At 38.3% G+C, this 23,960-nt stretch overlaps 3 protein-coding genes across 4 annotated transcripts in view; 1 reads left to right on the forward strand and 2 right to left on the reverse strand.

The window, feature by feature from the left end:
- ttv (exostosin glycosyltransferase 1 ttv) overlaps window positions 1-16,012 on the reverse strand; it is a 42,779-nt gene extending 26,767 nt beyond the window's left edge. The window contains exon 1 of the mRNA XM_067770751.1: window positions 14,639-16,012. Within this exon, the coding sequence (XP_067626852.1) occupies window positions 14,639-15,429 (791 nt within the window). The 5' untranslated portion in view covers window positions 15,430-16,012. The remainder of the gene's footprint in view (window positions 1-14,638) is intronic.
- On the forward strand, window positions 1,305-3,537 carry LOC137246216 (uncharacterized). Of its 2 annotated transcripts, XM_067777311.1 has the most exons (3): window positions 1,306-1,906; window positions 1,984-2,087; window positions 2,155-3,537. In XM_067777311.1, exons 1-3 carry the CDS (start codon window positions 1,874-1,876, stop codon window positions 3,485-3,487), a joined length of 1,470 nt encoding a protein of 489 aa, XP_067633412.1. In that variant the 5' UTR covers window positions 1,306-1,873; the 3' UTR covers window positions 3,488-3,537. The 2 variants fall into 2 exon arrangements, with proteins under 2 accessions (XP_067633411.1, XP_067633412.1); XM_067777310.1 differs by having other exon boundaries at window positions 1,305-2,087.
- A 2,913-nt stretch (window positions 16,013-18,925) lies between the features above and the next one.
- On the reverse strand, window positions 18,926-23,369 carry gammaSnap1 (gamma Soluble NSF attachment protein 1). The gene is made up of 7 exons (XM_067777312.1): window positions 23,105-23,369; window positions 22,990-23,057; window positions 22,182-22,297; window positions 21,927-22,121; window positions 21,799-21,869; window positions 21,349-21,736; window positions 18,926-19,083 (listed from the first exon to the last, which is right to left on the reverse strand). Exons 1-7 carry the CDS (start codon window positions 23,158-23,160, stop codon window positions 19,006-19,008), a joined length of 972 nt encoding a protein of 323 aa, XP_067633413.1. The 5' UTR covers window positions 23,161-23,369; the 3' UTR covers window positions 18,926-19,005.
- Window positions 23,370-23,960: the final 591 nt, after the last annotated feature.

Genomic DNA, 23,960 nt, shown 5'->3' on the forward strand with positions numbered 1-23,960 from the left:
ATAAGAGAAAATTAAAGAAAAATGACGAATATACATGTGTATGTATTTCTTATGGGAAAAATAGTAGTAACCAAGTAGTTTTGATATTTACTTTATCTCCTCGTTTTCTATGAAGCGGCGAAACTTCCCTGTAAGCCACAAATGTCAGGTTCAGCAACAGATCAAAAAAAATTTTAAAGTTAATACTTTTGAATTGAGAATGCACTTAAGTAAAAGAGAATACACTAAGAAAGAGAAAAAACACATTTGCACTCCTTTTAAACAACGCATAAATACAGTGTTTGTTATATCCGGTATATAATCGACTGTGTTCTCACAGGGTCGTTGGTCAAGAAATTAATAAGAACAAGTAAGGAAGGCTAAGTTCGGGTGTAACCAAGCATTACATACTCAGCTGAGAGCTTTGGAGACAAAATAAGGCAAAATCACCATTTAGGAAAATGAAGCTAGGGTAACCCTGGAATGTGTTTGTGTGACATGGGTATCAAATGGAAGGTATTAAAGAGGATTTTAAAAGGGAGTGGGCCATAGTTTTATAGGTGGACGCCATTTCGAGATATCGCCATAAAGGTGGACTAGGGGTGACTCTAGAATGTGTTTGTACGATATGGGTATCAAATGAAAATTGGTAATGAGTATTTTAAAAGAGAGTGATCCTTAGTTCTATAGGTGGGCGCCTTTTCGAGATATCGCCATAAAGGTGGACCAGGGGTGAATGTGTTTGTACGATATGGGTATAAAATTAAAGGTATTAATGAGGGTTTTAAAAGGGAGTTGTATATGTGAAGGCGTTTTCGAGATATCGACCCAGATATGGACCAGGGTGACCTAGAACATCATCTGTCGGGTACCTCTAATTTATTTATATATATAATACCACGAACAGTATTCCTGCCAAGATTCCAAGGGCAGAACTTTTTCATTTTCTTCTGCTTAATATGGTGGGTGTCACACCCATTTTAAAAAGTTTTTTCCAGAGTTATATTTTGCATCAAAAAACCAATCCAATCACCATGTTTCATCCCTTTTTTCGTATTTGCTATAGAATTATGGCATTTTTTTTCATTTTTCGAAATTTTCGATATCGAAAATTTGGCCGTGGTCATAGTCGGATTTCGCACATATATTTCTTGTAACAGAAAGCGTAAGAGTTTTTTTGAAAATTGGATATCTACTACTTGACAAACGAAATTTTGCTTAAGCATTTCATTAGCGTTTTTCTATATGGACTTTTCATTTTTCTTTTGATGTGGCTACTAAGCTTAAAGATGTAGCAAAATTATTTAATTTTTTCAGTTCGCATAAAGAAATCTGAAATTTGGCGACTGTGCGACACGCCTTAACCGTTTTCAATCGGGACCAAAATATATACCTTATGTTATATGTTATACCTTGGACCGTCTAATTACTTTTGTAAAGGAGACTAAAAAAATGCATTTGATTATTAATAACCACCATAATGTACATAAATATCGGTGTAATATTTGGAAAAATAACATCAAAAACCATGAAATTGTTAACAAATATACTGCGGAAAAGGAAGGCAATAAACCTACATTTAAACAATAAATACAAAATTCATAAAAATCACGCTACGATTAACTGTCTTCTCTCAAGTCATACAAAAGTAGAGATACATTCACTCATATAAACATACATAAATGTAGCATTCGCCTTTGGAACGAGACGCAACGCAGTTTATTGGCTTTTGAGATTGTACCATGCACCAAATTGAAGATCAAACGAATGCCAATCGTGAATTATGATAGAAATTATGTAAACCGTTATATAATAAGTGTTAACTATTCGAGTAAAAGTCAATGTTAAACGAAATACTAAAGTGAACACACCAGTTGTGAAAGCATTGGATAAAATGAATTGTTTTTGTTTTTCTAACAGAAGTTTTGTAAGTTTTAAAAATGTTAACGTACTACAAAGGCAATGAAAGCTTATTTTGGTTCTTATTTTCTACCTGATTTTCAGTGTTTAAAATGGAATAATTCTTTGAATAAAAAGCTATTACGATTTGTATTTTTTATATTTTGTTTGATCAATTATCAGAAGATCATATACGGAAAAGAAGCAAGGTGAGTTCCGTTTGTACAGAGAAAAAAATGTGTGATGAAAAATGTGTGATAACTTTAACCTATACAGGATACAACGTCGGTTTATGTGGAAACAAATGCATATGGAGAATTTAATGAGGAACGCACTATCTGATCTAGTACCTACAATAAATTCAGTGAAGCCAAATAAAGCATTGAATTATTTACCTTCAGAAACCACTAGAATAAAATACATCATCCGGAATCCCACAACAAACCAACCTATGAAAATCATTAAAATCCGTCCAACTACAAAAATTGTTAAAATTATTCCTAAACCCAATATTGGCTTTGAACCGAAGCTTATTTTACGACAACATAATAAACCAGCACCTACATATCCCACATCAGACGAAATGAAAAAAATAGAAATGGAACAGGAACTTCTCACTGAAGGACGCATATCGCTCAATAACGAGAATGAGATATTTAATCATATACCCGATCGTGAAAACTATACAGAACAACCAAAACAAGAAATAGATGAAAAATACAATTCTTGGTTGCCAGTTGCTGAAACTAGTAAAATATCTTCTTTTTCATCCATCAAACCGAGTATGGTAACTTCATTGCATACAAGTATTGTGGCGGAACCACTACAAGGCCAAGAAAAGCCGATACCAAAACAAAAATCTATATTTTTCGCAAATGATAAAGAAAATAACGACTTCGTAGAACAGCAAAAATACTACGACAATACAAGGCACTCAAATGGTTATGAAGTAACAGAAAATATTGCCGAAGAGTCTATAGCTTTACCTTTAATAAGTGATTCCCAAATAAGGCTTCCGATCGGTACGGCACCATCCACATTTTCTTCAATACAAACCACCAACAAACAAGTTGCAAATAGGGAAACAAATATTGCTCCTATAGCAGAAAGTTCATCTTCGGTTGATATGCCAAACTATCCAGCCAACTTTTTGCGACGTTACCGCGAACGTTCTAAATTATCTGCAGACCTGCCTATTGTAACAAGTACTGCTCCCACACTACGAATACAGCAACAAAAAAACACAGCGGATCTCAATACGCCGTGTTTGCCTAAGGTTAACAATATTACTAACAATAGGGAAACTTTTAAAATAAAAGGTCGCTTTCATGGAATGTCTTCTCATGTTCAAAATGAAAAATGGGCTCCAAATGTACCAGATAGATTTTCGACATATGAAAAACCAGCTGAAACGAAAGTTTGGTCATTTACCTCAACAACGCCACCAGCAACTTCCAGTGCAGAATCTGGCGTCCGATCTGCTGGTAGATTAAAAACACAATTACCAATGTCAACACCAACAAAAATAAGCCAAAACGCAAATATTCGAGAACTTCGACAACATAATCGTGGAAGAATCAAATTTGGTGATAAAATTTTGACAGAATAAATAAAGTTTTAATTTTTAATATTAAAAACTTTGAATAAATACGATATTGAAATTAAGAAATATTTAAATTTATAATGCAACGGTTTACCCACCATGTATTATTGGCAAATCCTATGCCTAGCGCACAACCCACGAATAGGACTTGGATTTAAGCGCCCTTTACGGCCCCCTACCGTGGGTATATTCTAAGCTCCCCATAACCCGTAGCCTCAATTGGTGTCGGTTATCGCGAAGCAGGGATAGCTGACGAGACTTGTTACGAAACGGCAAAAATCACTTAAGCGACAATTAATGATGGTGATGGATTACCCACCATACCCACCCAGCTGACATGAGATGCGCATCCGTCTGACGCACAAATTTTATTTTTGTCCAGTCATTGGTAGGCGGTAGGTTTGATAAGCGGCGCGATCTAAACCTGTTCGCCAACAGAATAGAATTTATCAGCTGAGTATTATACATAAAGGGTTAGAAATTATAGATACTATATTTAGAGTTGGGATTCTACCGGGTATTTACCATTTTTATGGGTAAATACCAGGAAAATACCCGGAATATTCATTTTTTGTATCTTTTTTTGGGTATTTAAAAATCATTTGAATCGAGGCTGCTTGGAATTACAATTCAGCAATTAAATTTATACGTCTTTTGAAATTAAAAAAATTTCGTTTTAATTTTAAACAAACAACCCAGCAAACACTCGGAGTCAACAATTAGTCTGAAAGGAGTCCAAACTTTGGATCGTTTGCACTTGTTATGAACTCATTTACGAGCCTGAAGCGAATTCTATATGCTCATATTTTGCCTTTAACATAAGTCTTATACAGGCCTCCTTCCGATATCATATATGAGCCTTACTGGCGTCATATACTGCTAATTTTTAGTCTTTTAATGACACTACTTCAGGGTTTTTAGGAAGAATTTTTTACATATATCCGAAGCGGAAAACATAGGGGAGAAAATTGTTGTGACAAAACTCCATGAGGATAAGATAGAAAGGAAATAAGTATTAGTTGAATTAATTATTTATTTAGAATAAATTGTCGCAGAAAAATTTCTGAGTTTTTATTCCGGAGCTGCCTAGTTTACTGATTTTAATATTTTTCGTTTGTTCATAATTTCATCAAATTGGAGGCATAAAAGGCTCTAAGGTGATAGCATTTTTGAAGCTGATATTTTTCGGACCCATATTGAATTCCAGAACTGTAAGAGAATGTTTATAGGGTACACATATTTACGCAAACAAAGCTACCCCTCAAACATGCTCACGGCGCTCATAATTTAAGAATCCGAAACGAACCCAAAATAAGTGGGCAATGTAGGAATCAGAAAAGCGTCGAAACGCGTAGGAGGGTAAAAGAAAATTTTATTTTTGCCTTTTATTTAACGGCCTAAAAGCTGCTAACATAGCATGCAAAAATTATCATTTATCAACTATTTATGTTCGTCACAGCGAGTTTGGAACAAATTTTGAAACTTTGTTACAATTTTTAATTTTAATACAAAATGAATTACATTTGTACATTATTGTTACCCATGCTATTCTTTTCTTGTATAAGCATCGACGTTTTTCTGCGCATGGACGCTTCTCGACATCTTTAATGTGACCGCAAAGCTCCACGCTCTGTTCAGGTGTGGCGAACTATATATGACCCCAGTAAGCGCTGACGATGCCTAATAAATAGGCCATATAGGTCTCAGATAATCAGAGTTTATTAGAGTTAAAAATGACGTCGGGGAGTTCCAGTAGAGTATAATATGAGCTGTTCAAACCCCTTTTAAGACTTACTTATGACTTATAGGAAATACATTGGTTACGGCATCCCAAATGAGCACATACCGACTGTAAACGTTCCAATTTAGATATTTTCCCGACTCTTGTTTGACTTAAAATGTTTACTGGGTAAACTTATATTTTGCAACGGATGTATTATTGGCTAAATATTTTTGAAAAACGCTGGATTACAGATTAAAACTGATTCAACCGATAGCGTAATGGCTTTCTGATAATTTTATAGTCTATCACCCAGGAGTAAATAATTCGATACTAAGGCGATTTAAACTCATTTCACAAACAAAAAAATAGTTTAAGGGAATTTTTCTACCAAGCAGATATTTAGGCGATAAATAACTGTTATGTTTTGAATTTCATTTTATTTCAATAATTTTTGAGAATTTTTTCAATTAAGTGTTTTTCATTTCCTGAACTCGAATAAAAACTTTATTGTGGTAAATAGCCCAAACAGAGGGTTTTTTGTTGAGAAAACCAAAAACTTTTCTCATAGTACTTTCGCACCCTTATTCGTGGGGCACGAATTCATTCGCATTTTTGGATTACTTGTGTACACCATGTACAAATGTTTCTTTTTGGTACGAATCTCCACATATGGGATTTCCCACCAAAACAACCCATCTGAGCTAATAAATAAATTGCATCTTTCAAGGTCAAAAAACTTTAACATATTATGACGAATATTAGTATCACTAAGTGATACTCACATCACAGAACGGTTATTAAATAAAGGCACAACAACAATAAAGCAAGCTGCCACTCTTGGTACGTAAACAAATCAATCATCATTTATACAAATATGTACATACAAGGCAACGAAGAGATACTCGCAATCACATGTAATCATCAGCCGAAGTAGTACTCACATATACAGTAGGCTATAAACTACAAATACACATGCATATAGCTGGTAAGCAAGTAGTAGATTCTAGAAGGAGAAACGTCTAGACATTTGGAGAAATATGCGGACAAGGCAACAGAGAGTATAAAAGCAGCACAAGCTGAGCAGTCAGTAATCAGTGTCGATTTAAGCACGCTATTGGTTGTGAAGTATAAGTGCATAAAGACCATTTTGGATTATTGAATATTGGAGTTATTTATTCAACAGTTTATGGTTTCGAACGTTAGTAGAAGGTTTGTAATAACCGGAATTTCCCTAAATTCGTTACAATATGATAACAACGTAGGACCAAAGAGGATAAATATATTAAGAGACGTCACTCGTTACTTGTAGCCATTTGCTAAATGTTCTCTTCGAGGTAGTCGCTGGTTTTTTGGGCGAGATGTGCATAAAATGTCTTCTATACATTTTTGTGGGGTATTTATGTTTATTTTCCCGACTGTATTTAATTAATTCTCTTTCCAAAAATCACAATTACGCAAGATGACTACACAGCATGGATAAATGCAAGACAATGAAAAATTTCCTCAATTTTTTTAATTTCCAGCGAGTTACTCGCCACTAGTTGGTATCAATCCATTGTAATTTAAAAATATTTTTTTGTTGTTTATGATATCGTAGGAGTGCTTCGCCCCATCTAATAGGTGCGATCACTCACACATTTTCATCAATATCCTGTAACAGGAGTCCAAGGAAACTTTCAGTTCCATCGGGTTGTTAGAGATGAAAACACATTGCAATTCAAAAGATTGTTGGTGTCATGTGGGGACACGTTACAATCGGGACATATACATTGTGTATGTTGGGGTTGATTCTGGATGAGTAAAAGTTTTACCCTATTACAGTATCCAGATAGAAGTTAAGCTAGAGGAGGCTGCTTTTCTCAACAGCGAGTTTAATATTGTGACGAATATTAGCAACACTAAGGGTTACTATCATCTCTAAGCCGTTACTAAGCAGTCAATTGTATGTACATAAACAAATCAATCATTATGTCTACACATATTCAATTCAATTTATTTAACACATTTGTACAAGTGAGACTATTGTCTCTTAAAGTACATCGATATTTGGATATGTGTACAATATAATAATGTGAGTATAACAATATTTATATTAATATAAAAGAAATAGCAGAAATAGACAATGTAGATTCGAGAAAATAGCTAGAATAGTGTTTTTCGTATATCAAAAAATTCAGACAAAGCCAATTTAAAGCGCGATGCATTGGGCTAATTTTTAATAAAATTAGGTAATGAGTTCCATACTTTGATAGTACTGACAAAGAACGTCCTTGATGATGAGAGATATCTATGGCGTGGAACGATGAGGTTACAGGTTCTGTCAGATCTAGCAAAACATAAATTTCGGAATAGGTATTCTGGTTGTTTTTTCTAAATTAATTTATTCAGGAAAATTAGATTGCGATAGTTTAGGAAGGTAGTAAGACTGCAATCAAGTATTTTAAATGAAAACTCTGATATGTGGTCAAATTTTCGCTTCAAGTAGATATATCTTGCACACTTGTTCAATGCAAGTTGTAGCTTATTTCTAAACCTGCAGTCTATATCACCAAACACTAACCCTCCCAACGAAATGAAAGGAACTATTAGTGATCTGACTAACATTAATTTGACATTTGGAGGAATGAAAGCAGCTGTGTACCACAATTTCCTTAACACAAAATAAATTTTTGATAAAACGTAGTTAATATGATCAACACAGTTAAAATTGGAATTTAGTTTGAACCCTAAACTACTACATATGTACATACAAGCAGCGGAGAGATACGCACAAACACATGCATATATTTGAGGTACTCGCAAAAGTATGCAATCATCATTACTCACATATATACGCGCATATGGCTATGCGAGAGGCTATAAACGTGCATCTGCAGTTTATAGCTAGTAAGTTTATTGCTGGTAACTAAGTAGTAAATTCCAGAAGAAGAAACGCCTAGAAGTATGCGAACGAGATAGCAGAGAGTATAAAAGGAGCGAAAGCTGAGTAAGAATCAATCAGTTTGATTTAAGCACGCTATAAGTTGCGAAGTATAAGTTTTATTGTGAAGTATTTTCAAAGTAGTCTAATAAAGACCATTTTGCATTATTGAATATTGGAGTTATTTATTCAACAGTTTAGCGATACGAACGTTAGTAGAAGGTTGCAAATAAATGGAATTTTCCTAAATTCGTTACAATATATTTGTTTTTGTAAACGGTGTTCACCGGGTATTTATTGGAATAGTAATTTGACGACTTTTTGTGGAGTGCAACGGGGAAGACGGCGCCACTCTGAGGGTAGGAGACGGGTGGGTGCGCCGAGGTGGTAGTAAGCTAGTTCGCACGTGCTGTTGTGCCCTGCTACAGAATATCCCTTGGAAAGTGCGGGGGTGCCCGGTGTAGTTGGGTGCGCGGCTTACACAAAAGTTTTGAAGAAATTACGGGGTTGGCGAATGTTGGGATCTAGCCCAGAACACCCCGTTCAATGCAACCATCCTCTGGACGTGACACACTGACATGAGTGTGACCGTCACAAAAAGATTCGTTTCTAGCACACGCAGCAAAACCATTTCTCTAGGCCGGGATTAGGTTCAACACCGTCACAGAGCAAAAGAGTATGGAGAAGTCCCGCTGCGAGGATCTGCTTTGGTCCGCAAAAATTCCAAGTCGCTTCGGTACATAGAATCGACATCAGTGGTACTAACCATTTTACACTCGTTTTAGAGATATTGGCCAAAGCTTTGAGCTCAATGACTTCAAGATATTTAACGCCAATTTAACACGAAAAGAGCTGTTTAGAATACATATCGAAATAGGATGCGTTTCATTTGTATATAGCGACTGTGGATATATCAAACAAAAAAGCAATAAAAAAAGATTACCATGTCGCGCTTGTTACATATTCAAGTGCTTTTAAATCAAAAAGGATTACGTGTTTTTTCTTTAAATGGAGTATTAAATTATATATAAAGAAAAAAGTAAAATTTTTTTATTTTTATGGTATGGAATAAATGCTTAACTACTATACTTTTACGCAGGACTAAGGCGGTTATTCCTTATGACCACATGGTACCAAAAAATAGATTGTTAACATGTTAGCAAATGATATATGAATGTCAAATTTGCCATACCGTTGTGCAACTGTCTTTTTCACTTACTGCCTCCGAATTCAAAAATTCGCTACCGCTAAAACTCCATCGAGATAAATAGAACCGGGTATGATTATAAAGAAGAGTTTACCACTACGTAATAATTTGGTGAGGCAGCCGCATGTCTTTCTAGATTAAACGGCTAAGTTCCTAAATGTCAAATGGTCCTATGGTGCTTGCGGATATGTCCTCTTATTTGTCTGAGCGGCGAGGCGCATTTAGCAGTTGACTGTTTCGATGCCGTTTTTTGTGGGAATTTTAGAAGGTTCGATGTGGTCATATTATCGTCCCCGTCATGGTGGGGCAAGTAGCTAATGACGCTTGCTACCGCGAAACATCGGTTCTATATCCGGCAGAGGACCATCAATATCGATAGCTTCATTATCTCTATATTAAACCGCTGAGTTCCTAAATGTCGGATGTCTTCATAGTGCTTACGGAGAGGTGGGTTAGGAGGCTTAGAACATGCCCACGGCAGGTATGCTTGTTGTTGTTGAAGCAGTGCTTCGCCCCATCCAATAGGTGCGACACATCACAAATTGTTGTTGTTGTTGTAGCAGTGCTTCGCCCCACCTAACAGCTGCGATCGATCACAAACGGGAGTCCAAGGAAACTTGCTGTTTCAACAGGGGTGGACCATAATGATAGGGGTGTTAGAGGCGTTGGTTCGACATTACAGATAAAGAGATGGTTGGTGTCATGTGGGGACACATTGCAAGCGGGGCATACATTTTGTATGTCGACGTTGATTCTGGATAGGTAAGAGTTTAACCTGTTACAGTATCCAGAACGAAGTTGAGGTAGAGTGACTCGCGTTTCCCTGGGGAGTATGCGTTCCTCTTCCGCAAGTTTTGGGTACTGTTCCTTGAGTACTGGATTCACCGGGCAATTCCTGGCATAAAGATTGGACGCCTGTTTGTGGAGTTCACCAAGGACCTGCTTGTGTTTTTTTTCTTCATACGGCTCAGTTCTCAGGTGCCGTATTTCCTCAAAATGCTTACGGAGATGACTCCTTAAGTCCCTAGGCGGTGTTGGCTCAACAATCAGATGTATGCTGGGATGTCCAGGTTTCTAGGTATTCAACAGGAACTGTTTGGTTAGCATCTCATTTCTCTCCCTGATGCGGATTATTCTCGCCTCATTATGTAGATAGTGTTCTGGGGACATAAGAAGACAGTCCGTGGCGATTCTGAGAGCAGTATTTTGGCAGGCCTTTAGCTTCTTCCAGTGGGTAATTTTTAGGCTTGGCGACCATATAGGGGACGCGTAGCACGCAATCGGCTGGCCATTTGCTTTGTATGTGGTAATAAGCGTTTCTTTGTCTTTTCCCCAAGTACTGGCAGGAAGGGATTTGAGGATTTTATTACGGCTCTGGATTTTCGGAACAATTGCGGCTGCGTGCTCACCAAAATGTAGATCCTGATCAAACGTCACAACCAAGATTTTGGGGTGTAGAACAGTCGGTAGCGTAGTGCCATCGACGTGGATGTTCAAAATGGTCGACATTTGGAACGTCCATGTTGTAAATAAGGTCGCGGAGGATTTAGTAGGTGATAATGGCAGGTTTCGCGAGGTGGAAAAAATGGAGAGATCAGGGAGGTAGCCGTTTATTCTGTTGCAAAGTTCATCGATCTGTGGCCCTGGGCCTGTGGCCATTATTGTGCAGTCATCGGCGTAGGAAACGATAGTAACTCCTTCTGGTGGCGGAGGTAGCTTAGAAATATAGAAATTAAACAAAAGTGGGGATAGGACACCGCCCTGTGGCACCCCTTATTTATTTCTTGGTTTTGATGTTTCGTTTCTAAATTGCACCGATGCCTGCCGACCACCCAGATAATTTGCGGTCCACCTTTTAAGACATGGGGGAATGGTGGACCCTTCCAGGTCTTGCAGTAACGTGCCATGGGTGAACCTATCAAAAGCTTTTGATAAGTCTAGCGCAACGAGTACTGTTCTATGGTGGGGGTTTTGATTTAAACCGCAATTTATCTGGGTGCTGATGGCATTTAGCGCGGTGGTGGTGCTATGGAGTTTTCTGAAGCCATGTTGATGACAGGCTAGCTGCAAATTTGCTTTGAAGTAGGGGAGCAAAATGACTTCAAGCGTCTTGGCTACTGGCGATAGGAGAGATATCGGGCGATACGACTCTCCTATTTTAGCTGGTTTCCCAGGCTTTAGTAGCGGGACCACCTTGGCCATTTTCCATTTTTCGGGTATGACAAAGATGGAAAGAGACAGGTTGAAGACATGTGGTAAATATTTGAAACCCTCTTTCCCTAGGCTTTTAAGCATCGGCATGGCTATGCCGTCTGGGCCCACTGCTTTGGATGGTTTAGCATGACCGATGGCATCCTCAACCTCTTTGGCGATGATGGTAATTGGTTACGCGCTGAATTTATGTTTATGTGCGTGTCAGTTGGCCGTCCGTCTACCTTTGTCGACCGTAGAATGCATTATATATTGTCGACAGAAAGCGCTCGCGCATTTTTCCGCATCCGATAGCACTTTATCGCCAAAGGCGATGGAAACTTTGTCATTGTGCCTAGACGGATTCGATAGGGACTTTACGGTGGACCAAAGTTTACTGCCTCGGAATTCAAAAATTCGCTAACGCTAAAACTCCATCGAGAAAAATACCTAAAACAGTATCCAGTGCATACAAAAACATGTAACATTTAGTACCATAAGGTCATAAGGAATAACCGCCTAAGTCCTATGTAAAAGCACAATAGTATGGCCTTCCTCGACAAGAACTTGGTATGCAACTGTGAAAATGGGTTTCACCGGGTATGATTAGAAAGAAGAGTTTACCACTGCTTAATAATGAGGCGGCCGTATGTCTTTCTAGATTAAATGGCTAAGTTCCCAAATGCCAAATGGCCCTATGGTGCTTACGGATATGTCCTCTTATTTATCTGCCCTATCCCTTTTTTTGTGCGAATTTTAGAAGGTTCGATGTGGTCATGGAGGGCCATCAACATCGATAGCTTCATGATCTCTAGATTAAACCGCTGAGTTCGTAAATGTCGAATGTCTTCATAGGGCTTACGGAGAGGTGGGTTAGGAGGCTTAGAACATGCCCACGGCAGGTATGCTTGTTGTTGTTGTTGTAGCAGTGCTTCGCCCCATCCAATAGGTGCGACCGATCACAAATTGTCATCAATATCCTCTAACGGGAGTCCAAGAAAACTTGCTGTATCAACAGGGGTGGTTCCACATGCTTGTCGTAAGAGGCGACTAGAATACCCAAATGGTTCAAGAAATTGTGTAGCGCAACCATTTCAAGGGATTGTCAGCGCAATTCATAGCTTTCCAACCCAATTGTCAACCTCACCAACCCATGGAGAATCCTGTTTTTTTCGAAGACGAGGTAGAGCCATGGAACTAGGTTATGGTAGGAGGGATAGCCTAGAAAGCTCAATGTTTTCATATTAAATCGTCTTCGGGCTTGTACCTTAGTGGTGCGTGTTATCAGAACGTACCAGATTTATATCCGACAAAGGCCCATCAGCATCCATAATGCTCCCCAAAACCTTCGGGAGTGTCTTTACCACTACAACAACAACATGTGATCTTGTTTGTCGGGAAGCGGAGCCGCATCTAGCAGCTTACTGTTCAATTTTTAGATTTGATCCTTAATTTAGAGCATTTTCATTATGGTATGTTGTTATAAGCAGTATTTTATGTTTTGTATGCATATGCAGATTTTCGGTCAAACAAAAAAATTACATTTGAAACTATAAACAAACTGTATTTCGAGCTTCTTTGAACTGGCTACTAATCCAAGAAGCCTCATTAGAGAAAATATAGTGGCGTAAACTCGCCTTATAACAATTTAAAGGAAACCTAATGGATCTACATTAGAACAATATTGATCAATTTAACCTGAATAGATATTTGGCAGCCACCGTGGTGTGATCGTAGCGAGCTCCGCCTACCACACCGATTGCCCTGGGTTCACACCCCTGGCAAAGCAACATCAAATTTTTAGAAATAAAGTTTTTCAATTAGAAGAAAATGTTTCTAAGCGTGGTCGCCCCTCGGCATTGTTTGTCAAGCACTCCGAATGTATTTCTGCCATGAAAAGCTCTCAGTGAAAACTCATCTACCTCGCAGTTTCCGTTCGGAGTCGGCATAAAACAGGTAGGCCCGTCGCGCCGATTTTGTATTTGTATTTAAAAGGCAATTCATCCTAGCACAACAATTTGGCAAAAATTATTTTATAGTGCTAGTCGGTAAAAGGCATAAAATAGGAACAATTTAAACTTGAAACTTAAAGCTAATGACTATGACTAAGAAAAGGTTACAATAAATAATATATTTAATAAATAATAAATAAATAAATAAACGAATGATAGAGTACATATACTTAGTCAGAAATCAGTATTTTAATTGTCTAGGTTATTATAGAAACTTGTTAATTCTTTATTGAAGAGCAGAGCATTGCTTATAAGCCTAAGTCTAGAAGGGAGCGAGTTCCAAAGACGTATGGAAGTTCCTCAGTGGGTTAGGGGGTCAGAATATACCCGCGGTAGGTATGCCTGTCGTAAGGGGCGACTAAAATACCAGATTCAAGGGGTTGTGTAGAGCAACCCTTCAGGTTGCCAGGGCAATATATAGCTTCTCCAAACCCCATTGTTAACCTGACCTATCCGCGGCGAATCCTGTTTCACTAACAGACGAGGCTCTGTCGACCCCAAACTCCTCATGGAAGTTGGGGGTGGGGAGGGAAGGATGGCCTGAAGGTTTAACGTGGTCATATAAATCGTTCCCGAGATGGTCGGGCTAGCACCTTAATGGTGCTGGGTTACCGGAGCGTACCGGATCTGTATCCGGCAAAGGACCATCACATCGATAACACTCTCTAAAGCCTTCGGGGAGCAACCTTATCGCTACAACAACAACAACTACGTATAGAAGTAATGAAGAACTGGCGATCAGATATTAGCATACGATGTCTGAAGTGAATAAGGAGAACAGATCTAGACGACTGGAGAAAAGTGTAGCCTCCGATACAGATAGTCAGGTTCCTTCATATATATTAATTTATGTAGCGTAGTGAGCGTTTTAAGTTTAATAAGTTTATCGAAAGAAATGTTTAGCAACCTGTCAGCATGATGAGAGACGTGGTCAAGTCGTATCTAGCAATGTTGTTATAAACAACATTAAATCTCCTATTTTGTAGGAAAAAATTAAAAAGGAGCACGACACAAATTGGAAGAGAAGCTCGGCCTAAAATCTCTTCGGAGGTTATCGCGCCTTACATTTATTTTTTATTTTTAGATATTTGATATTATCACTTACCTTTTCCCCTTAAAAGCTAGTAAATATTTCTTGTTTGCTGGAAAATTGTTTGATTGAACAAGCCCGGATGCACCTGCACGTAGAGGAAATTGTTTGTGGAATAATGGTATGCTGATATCGAAGTCCGGACGGGCATGTAGAGTACTCATGCTGGCTTTGGCAAGTATCGCCTCGCCTGCGTCAAAGCCAAGTGATTCCTCTGCATAATCAGGCCATGTTCCCGAATATAAATTAAATATAATATGATTTCGTCCATTGTTCCAAAATGGCAAGCGTGATAATCTCGATGGAACATTACGCACGTAGTCATTAGACAATGAGTCTCGATCAAGAGTATCAATAGCTAAGACAAGAAGGCATGCTCTCTCGGGTTTGGATGTATAATATCTGGATTCTCTAATTGCAGATAATATCTTTTGGTAGTTGGCAGATATGGGAGGTGCTGCACCAAGGGAATTCAGCGGCTCAGGTGGATAGACATATACCAAAAATTCCTCATAACATTTCGTAAAGTCAAAACAGCTTTCCATTCTGCATGAACGTGTCTTGCTTATGTTGTTGTTTAACGACGTATCCTTAGTTCGGTTTTGTTTCACATTTTTATCAATTCGTTCAATGTCGGTTGATTTAAAACTTGGTAATTTTTCGAGGAGCCGACCACGAGTAAATGAATCTAATACTTGGAGATTACGGTAACCATCAACCTTTTTGAGGCGGTATCCGCCAAAATAGCAATATGCAAGAAATGCACAAGACACAAACACTAAAATGTAGCGTTTTTTAGCTTGCATATTACAGTTGATATATTTTCGATGTGAATCTTATACCAGAGTTATTGCGTCCGTGTATTTAACACGTTTTGAGTTTTTAAATAGTTCATAATTTTACAATTATACGTTTGCTATAAATTGATCGCCGTTTGGTTAATCTTGTGAATACAATTTGATTTGAGTTAAGGTTAAGATAATTATTTAATACGATCATATAGATCTGATATGGCTATATCTTTTACTATGTTTTCCATTTTCGTACAGCGTCGTTTCAAAACGTTAATTATTACACAGTTAAGTAGATTACTTAAATTTCAAAATTGATTTCCAAAATACACGGAGGCAGGTTGCATATTTTTTTTAGTTTCCATTACATATATCGTTTTTTCACATCTGTATATACACATCGCAGCCACTAACAAACCGAGGCGCGATGATTTGGTAACATCGATAAAAAGCAAGCATTTTTGATGTGCCGTAGATTTTAAAAATTTCCCTTTTTTTGTTAATACAACTATGTTTGACCACTTAGTTCAATCACATACATTGAATTTTTGCAAAATATTTTACAAAATTTCAAGCCGACCAACCCACTCTTGGAAATTTTGACATGACCAATGCCATGAAACAAAACGAAAATGAGTTGTCAAAACATTGAGATCGGTGATGCCACCCTTTGTGTTATAAGTAACGGGATGGGGCGTGACAATCAACTTTTCGAGTTCAATTGGTTCAACACAATGTTGTTTGTGTTGTTGTTGTTGTCCCGATAAGGTGATTCCCCGAAGGCTTTTGGGGGTGTTATCGTTGTGACGGTCCTTTGCCGGATACAGACCCGGTACGCTCCGGTAGCACAGCACCATTAAGGTGCTAGCCCGACCATCTCGGGAACGATTTATTTGGCCACATTAAACCTTCATGCCCTCTCTCTCTCCCCACCGCCAAGTTCCATGAGGAGGTGAGGTTGACAATTGGGTTGGAGAAGCTATATATTGCCACACACAACCTCTTAAATCCCGGTTCAAAGCAATCGTATGCATTGTAGTAGATTGCATATATTTTTAAGAATAACAGCAGATTGGACGACAATAACACCATCTGCCATACAAAAGTTGGTTGATCAACATTTGCTTTGCCTGGTGAAAGATTCTTATTGTGGTGAGAATTCAAAATCAATTTCCAAAATCTCGAATTTATATTCACGTTCAAGGATTGCCTTTCAGAACGTCATGCGAAAGAGCGCAGAACAACTTTTATTACATTAATTAAAAAGTAGCAAGACATAAATTAAAACAGAAGCTCCGCCTAAATCTCCTGGTAGGTATCTATGTTGTTGTTGTTGATGTTGTAGCGATAAGGTTACTCCCCGAATGCTTTGGGGAGTGTTATCGATGTGATGGTCTTTTGCCGGATACGGATCCGGTACGCTCCGGTAACACAGTACCATGAAGGTGCTAGCCCAACCATCTCGGGAACTATTTATATGGCCACATTAAACCTTCAGGCCATCCCTTCCTACCCCACCCCAAGTTCCATAAGGAGCTTAATATATTTGGATTCTCCGCAGAAATATATTTGGATTTTTAGCCAAATCAGTGCGAAGGAACGATCCCATTATAAGCTATTTTGATGTGACTCGAACCTGGGACCTTGACATCGTATATATATCACGGCAGTCGGTTTGCTATCGTTCATTGAACTCATCTGCCAAAGTCAGGCGCTTATAGTGTATAGGTATCATGTACCGCTACCTAAATAAATGTCATCGCCTAAAACTTTTTTAGGATATAGATTCCAACGGGTATCACCTATTGGATTTAAAGCATAATCGTGACTTACACAATCCCGCAATACATAGTATTAACACTACACACATACATACATAACACCGAAAGACAAATTCCATGTGGGTAAGCGGTCAGAATATACCCGCGGTAGGTATGCCTGTCGTAAGAGGCGACTAAAATACCAGATTCAAGGGCTGTGTAGCTCAACCCTTCAGGTTGCCAGCGCAATATATAGCTTCTCCAAACCCAATTGTCAACCTCACCTATCCGCGGCGAATCCCGTTTCACTAACAGACGAGGCTCTGGCGACCCCAAGCTTCTCATGGAACTTGGGGGTGGGGAGGGAGGGATGGCCTGAAGGTTTAATGTGGCCATATAAATCGTTACCGAGATGGTCGGACTAGCACCTTAATTGTGCTGTTACCGGAGCGTACCGGATCTGTATCCGGCAAAGGACCATCACATCGATAACACTCAAAAAAGCCTTCGGGGAGTAACCTTATAGATACAACAACAACAACAAATTCCATGCACATAACCCCGACAAAATTACCTACCAAATATGAATATTATTTTAAAGGTGTCAAAATTGTCTATTGTTACAGAAAATTTGTTTGAATTGTTGGGATGTTGCTCTCGGGATAGTGTGTTCTATGGATATTGCTTGTCGGTATTTCGAAAATTGTCGGAATTCTGAAAGTCGAGATCATGACATGCACCCTCTTATTCCTGGGAGATTCCAGCATTGACACTTCCCTGGAACATTGGTAAATCGAGGATTTGTTTCTGTGCAACCAAAGAAAAGAGGAACGGGGTCAAAATAAAAATAGAAAGTTGAATGTGGTCATATTAAATCGTTTCCCAGTTCGTCGGGTTTGTACCTTAATGTTGTTGTTGTATTATAGATCCGCTACGTTCCGATAAGAAAGCACTCGCCCGACCATCTCGAGAACGGTTAATATGACCACATTAAACCTTCTAGGCAACAACAACGACAAACATTCTAGGCCATAACGCCACACTCCCCGTCCTTGCATGAGGAACTTACGGTCGCCAAAACCTCGCCTGCTAAATATGTGTATGATACATTCATATTTGTCACAGGAGTTCACTCGCGTAGGTGAGGTTTGCAATTGGGTTGCGGAAGCTTTGAAGCTATAAAGCTTTGTATTGCGCTTATCAACCCATTGAATTCCTAATGGTGCATCGATAACACTGCCCAAAACCTTCGGAGAGTGTCTTTATCGCTACAACATTAAGGTACTATCCCGACCATCCGGAGAACGATTTATAAGGACCACGATGAAAATTTTAAATCTAATTTATCAACTATCTGCATGAAGTGTATAACTTTCTAAAAAAAAAAAATACAAAAAACAAAACAAAATAACATAACATAGAGAATATATTATCGTCGGCTCGGCTCAGACTGCAAACCTGCTAAGTATCACAAAAAAATTAAAAAATTACTGATGCAGTTTGATAGAGCACGAGCTAATGCATCAACCAGGTATAACAGTAACATCAAATATTGCTCAAACAAAAAATTAAATCAACTTTTTGATGAGTTCACTTCGTTTGCTTTCAATGAAAAATTCAAATAGTTTTTTGCCTCCAATGTAAATTTTTTTTATGTGGGTTTGCCACCTTCAACTTGCGGTCATGTGTATGTTTACTTAAATCATTACCCGCAGATATTGTTAGTTAACAAGAGAACAAATTGCATAATATTTAAGGGAGTAAACTTTTATTAACTTTATTAAACACCAAACTTAATATTACTTTCCGAAAAACACTTTGCTAATATCGACTAACATAAGCCTTCCTCTTCTTCATCCTCATCGTTAGGTACATTTGACTTAGTTGTATCATCGTCAGACTGCGGTTGCTAGAAATTTAAAATTTTCAAGTTGTTAAACTGTTCAGGAAAGCCTTCAAGTACGAGTTAACTTATACAAAATTGCAATTTTAACACCATAAAATTATTAAACCATTATGATTTACATAGGTTATATGTATGTGCAAAAAATGACCAATCCCACTGCCACAACCTTTCCTTCGATGCCTTGACTTTCAATTATGATTATGTGCATGTGGAAAAAGCTCGTATTGCAATACTCTTGTATTATTACATTTGACTTACTTTATAGATTTTTGGGCATTAATGAATAGTTTAGAAATGAAAAAATGGATTTTGGTTAGGAATAGCACGCATTTGAATAAAGTTAATGTGCCTCTTGTAGGAAAAATAATAATATACCACAAATTGGATTTTAAGCTCGGTCTCAATATCCTAATGGGTAGAATACAAATTATTATAACTCTTAAAAGCGATTGTATTGTATTTGTATTTATTACCCATAAATTCGAAACTTGTGATTTTCTGTTTTGGAAATAGAAATTTTCCGGCTAGTAAAAAATGTTGATGTATACGGATCATGGGCATAAAATTTATAAACAAATAATTTAAAAATTCTCCCCAATATTTTGTAATCTAACATAGGTTAGGTTAGGTTGCGAGGGCTGAGCTGGACACTATGGTAACAGCTCACTACTACTTAGGCCACCAATGGGCCCATTGTAATACCCTATACGGTCTCAAAGAGGACCCCTACCCTGCCTAAAGCGGGTCAAACCACTTCGTGGAATTTATATATTTTGCTAGAGCCTTGACTTCATAGCTAGAGACCTCAGCAAGGTCATCTAGAAAAGGTTTACCAAGGATGGCAAAAATACGCCTACTAACCGCTGGACAATGACAGAGAAGGTGCTGGACGCTAATCTTTTGTTGTTGCTGTCCTATCCTCCTCTTCTGTACATCTGCAGCTGCAACAACAGTCGAAGGTCGTTACCCCCATTCTAACACCATGCGTGCCTAATAAACAAAGCCCTTATCAGGGCCGATAGAACTGTTTTGTTTAAAATCAGAAGCGCTCTTGTGCGCCCCTTGTCATATGAGGGCCAGGTTGGCCTGGATGTCTCACACGATGATATGGCTGACCATATTCCATTTGCAATTCTTATAGTGCTTGTGTTCACACGAAGCCTGGAAGTGGACATGGGTATACCTACCGAATCATTTCCCGGAAGGATATGGTTGGCGGTGCCTCTTCTGGCCAGCTCGTCTGCTCTGCAGTTGCCTTCAATATCCCTGTGCCCAGGTACCCATATAAGGCTGATACTGAATTGCTGAGCCAACTCGTTGAGAGATCTGCGGCATTCAGTGACCGACTTTGCGTTATCGACGAATGAGTCCAGGGCCTTTAATGCGGTCTGGCTGTCTGGGAAAATAAACACCCGTTTACCATCCTTAGGCATGGACCCGAGATGATTCACAGCCCTGTGTATTGCCAGCATTTCCGCTTGGTAAACACTACATTGATCTGGTAGGCGAAAATAGACCTCTAGACCCAGATCCGGTGAAGAGGCCTGCTTCCACCTTCCCGTCAAGCTTAGAACCATCCGTGAATATGTTGATGGCACCTGGTACCGTATGTTGTCTGGTATTCCAGTCTTGTCGCGATGGTATATATATACTCTAGTTTTTAACGAAGAAGTTCTTTGGTGTGCAGTAGTCAGTGCGTACCGGTATTGGGACTGGGGCGTTCGTGCCCAGGATTGTTGCGTGTCCACTAAATCCATTTAATCAGAGACCTGTTTCCCTTATGCGTAGAGCGGCGATGACCGCTATGTCCTTCGTCACCAGGTCAAGAGGTGGAAGGTATAGCAGTGTTGAGTGCTTCAGACGGAGTGGAGCCAAGAGCCCCGGTAATGCAGAGCTCCGAACTGCGTTGTACCTTTTGAAGCATTTTAAGATAGGTACTTTTAGCTAGTGTAGGCCACCAGACCAAGGCACCATAAAGAAGAATCGGCTGCACAATGGCTGTGTAAAACTAACATAAACCATGTGCGCAAAAATTCCAATATGCTACTTCTATAAAATGGTCACGAAATTTACAGTAGAAAATAAAAATGTGGCATTAACTTTTATTCTTTTCTAAGGCTTCGTGGATTTGGCCATTTGTAAAATATAAAGCTAAATGAAATTCGTTCTTTTCTATTAACAAAAAAAATGCACTAAAATAGTTCGGAAAAATCAAAGCGCAATAAAGTTAACCCGCTTCTGTGAAACTGTACAAATAAAATGTTTTACCTCTGAATTTGGCGACATATAAGAAGCAGCAGCATCTTTGATCACATCAGCTTTTTGAGCGGTAGCCAAACCATATGGAAGACGAATGTCTCTTGCCAGAATACTGTATTCAACATCCATATGACGAATGAAAGGCGCGGCCAGCGCGCGTTTGGCTGAATCTGGATCTTCATCATCAAATGCTTGCAAAAGAAGTTCTAAAGTTTGAACTTCTTCTGAATCGCAACAATTTCCCCATTCTTTAAAAGCTTTTTCAGCCGCTACAAAGTCGCCGCGACCGAGTTGAACTAATACAAGAGCCACAGCTAACCGTCCAATTTGACCATATGATTCAGTTTGTTGATTTAAACCGATTTCGCGTCTAATTGCATCAGCAGCCTCGTCGTATCTATAATATATGTATATGGTTAAACAAATAAACATATTTTCCACGTTCTTAGCAAAACTTACCTATTTAATTTTACTAAAATTCTCGAAATTTTCGATGCATACTCAGCGGCATGACGTGTTGAGTCATCTAACTGCAATTTTCCCACATTATTATATATAATTAGAATTTACTTAGTAATTTTTAATACCATAACAACTTCCAAAGCATGTCTGTAGAATGTCAGAGCTAATTCTGGATGCTTTTGTTCGACAATTTTAGCTGCTTTATCTAATGCAGTTGCAGCAGCTTCGGGTGATCCATGTTGTTGATAAAGATTACACGCTTTATTTACATTTTGTTCAATTTCAGGTAATGTATTCATCTCTTTCAATATAAGTATAATCTTTGATAAAAAAAGTGTAATTATATAATAATTTATACAAATGAAAAACAAAACTCCCACCTGCTCATAACATTTTGCAGCGTGAAACCAAGACCGATTATTTTTGTGACACTCAATAGCCTTCAGTAAGCAGTCTTTGCTTTGATCGTAGGATTTAGCAATACGAAAAGCCGTAGCTACAACGCAGATAAAGTTTTATTATTGTTATTATGTTGATATTTGAAAGAAGTGATGATCAACAAAATAATTTCGTGCGTATTAGGATATCCCACGGATGCTTTGCCAGGTGCGTGCGAATATAGATTCTTTACAAAGAGTCGCGAATTAGTTTGGAAATTATTAAAACCCAATTTCGTCCTTTTAAGTTAGTTATTTTCTTTTAATTTGATTAATTTCTTAAGAAAATTATAACTTCTGTTCTTTATTTTTAGAGCTCAAATCCGTAACTCCCTCCGTCGGATATCACAATAGGCATGAATAGCATCAGAGATCTCGATATCATTTTAACATAAACAATGTAATCACATTATAGTAGTGAAAAATAATATATTAAATAAGTGATGGTGAATTACTAGATAAAATTTTCCCTTAGTGCACCACGAATAAAAAAAAATTTCAAACAAGAGTTGGTAAAGAAATCCTAGATACTAAAACTGAATACTTCATATTCCGCAGGCTTATTGTTTTTGCATAATAACATTGTATTTATCTTTTCCTAGAGGGGCTCCACCCTCACAACCGTACTTCTAATGGTGCACTAATGGATTATGCAGCCAATAATCAAGTTAATAGGAAAGATCAATACACATTTTTCTTAAACATAATAGATCAACAAAATATGATACATTTCAGGATTTTCATTGAATACCTGCTTTTGTGTACTCATCTGCAGCTACGTCATAGTCTGGCCTCCACTTTAATAGTCCAACTTTTAAGCTAAAACGCTACAGTTAGTATCTAAGATTATAATGACGACGACTTACCTTTTTTCTGCTTGTCGGATGAATTCCTGACCTTCTTCAATCTTCCTTGATTCCATCACAATTATTATTTTATATCACCACAAACCAAATCAATAATAGTTTCGCCAGCACTTTTGAAGGAATGTTGCCGTACATCAGGAATTGAGAAATATGTACGAAATGGTTGCCTTATCTTCTGAAGCAAGGTCAATGTTGCCGTTTCAGTTACTGCTATACTAAAATTGGTTATATTAGACGTGTTTTTTTTATACGCGTATACCTTTACGTTTGCGCGTAAAAAAACTTATCTTCGCAATCGAAGAAACAACCCTCTGGTGGCCTTAATGTATAACATATAGCTGAATCGGTTGCGATGAATAGTGAATACACACCATTTTTAGAGGTGATACATAGAATTAGTGTTGAGGTGAAACATATACACATCTTTCAGTTACATCGGAGGTGTGTTTAAAGTTTGACGCTTAGCAGCCCATATAAAGTTTAAGCTTAAACTTACATATATGATCCTGGGGATGCAGCCCAAAGATCCTAAGATGGATGTGCACTATGATAGTGAGACCTATTATAGTGTACGGAGCAGTTGCGTGGGCATCAAGAACAACCATGGTGACCGTACAAAAATCGCTCACGAAGCTTCAACGCTTAGCGTGTGTCTGCATTACGGGAGCCATGCGAACATGCCCGACGGCAGCAATAGAAGTGCTGCTTGAGTTAACGCCTCTACATATAATAATTGAGCAGGCAGCCAGGAGTACTTTAGTAAACATAGCTAAAGAGGGATGTGGAAGAGGCAAAGTGGTACAGTCACGGAGCATGGCGAAGCTGCAGGAGCAGATTGCACTTATCCAACTTCCCA

Source organism: Eurosta solidaginis, chromosome 3 (genome assembly GCF_040869045.1).
Source record: "Eurosta solidaginis isolate ZX-2024a chromosome 3, ASM4086904v1, whole genome shotgun sequence".
Lineage (NCBI taxonomy): Eukaryota > Metazoa > Arthropoda > Insecta > Diptera > Tephritidae > Eurosta > Eurosta solidaginis.

Bases quoted from the DNA above. Each gene is read 5' to 3' on its own strand.
- LOC137246216 (XM_067777310.1), top strand. From the start codon at position 1,942: ATGAAAGCTTATTTTGGTTCTTATTTTCTACCTGATTTTCAGTGTTTA. The intron at 2,088-2,154 runs GTGAGTTCCGTT...TAACCTATACAG, and splicing joins ATATACGGAAAAGAAGCAAG to GATACAACGTCGGTTTATGT.
- gammaSnap1 (XM_067777312.1), bottom strand. From the start codon at position 23,160: ATGGAATCAAGGAAGATTGAAGAAGGTCAGGAATTCATCCGACAAGCA. The intron at 22,122-22,181 runs GTGGGAGTTTTG...TTTTTATCAAAG, and splicing joins CTGCAAAATGTTATGAGCAG to ATTATACTTATATTGAAAGA. The intron at 21,737-21,798 runs GTAAGTTTTGCT...CATATATTATAG, and splicing joins ATTTTAGTAAAATTAAATAG to ATACGACGAGGCTGCTGATG.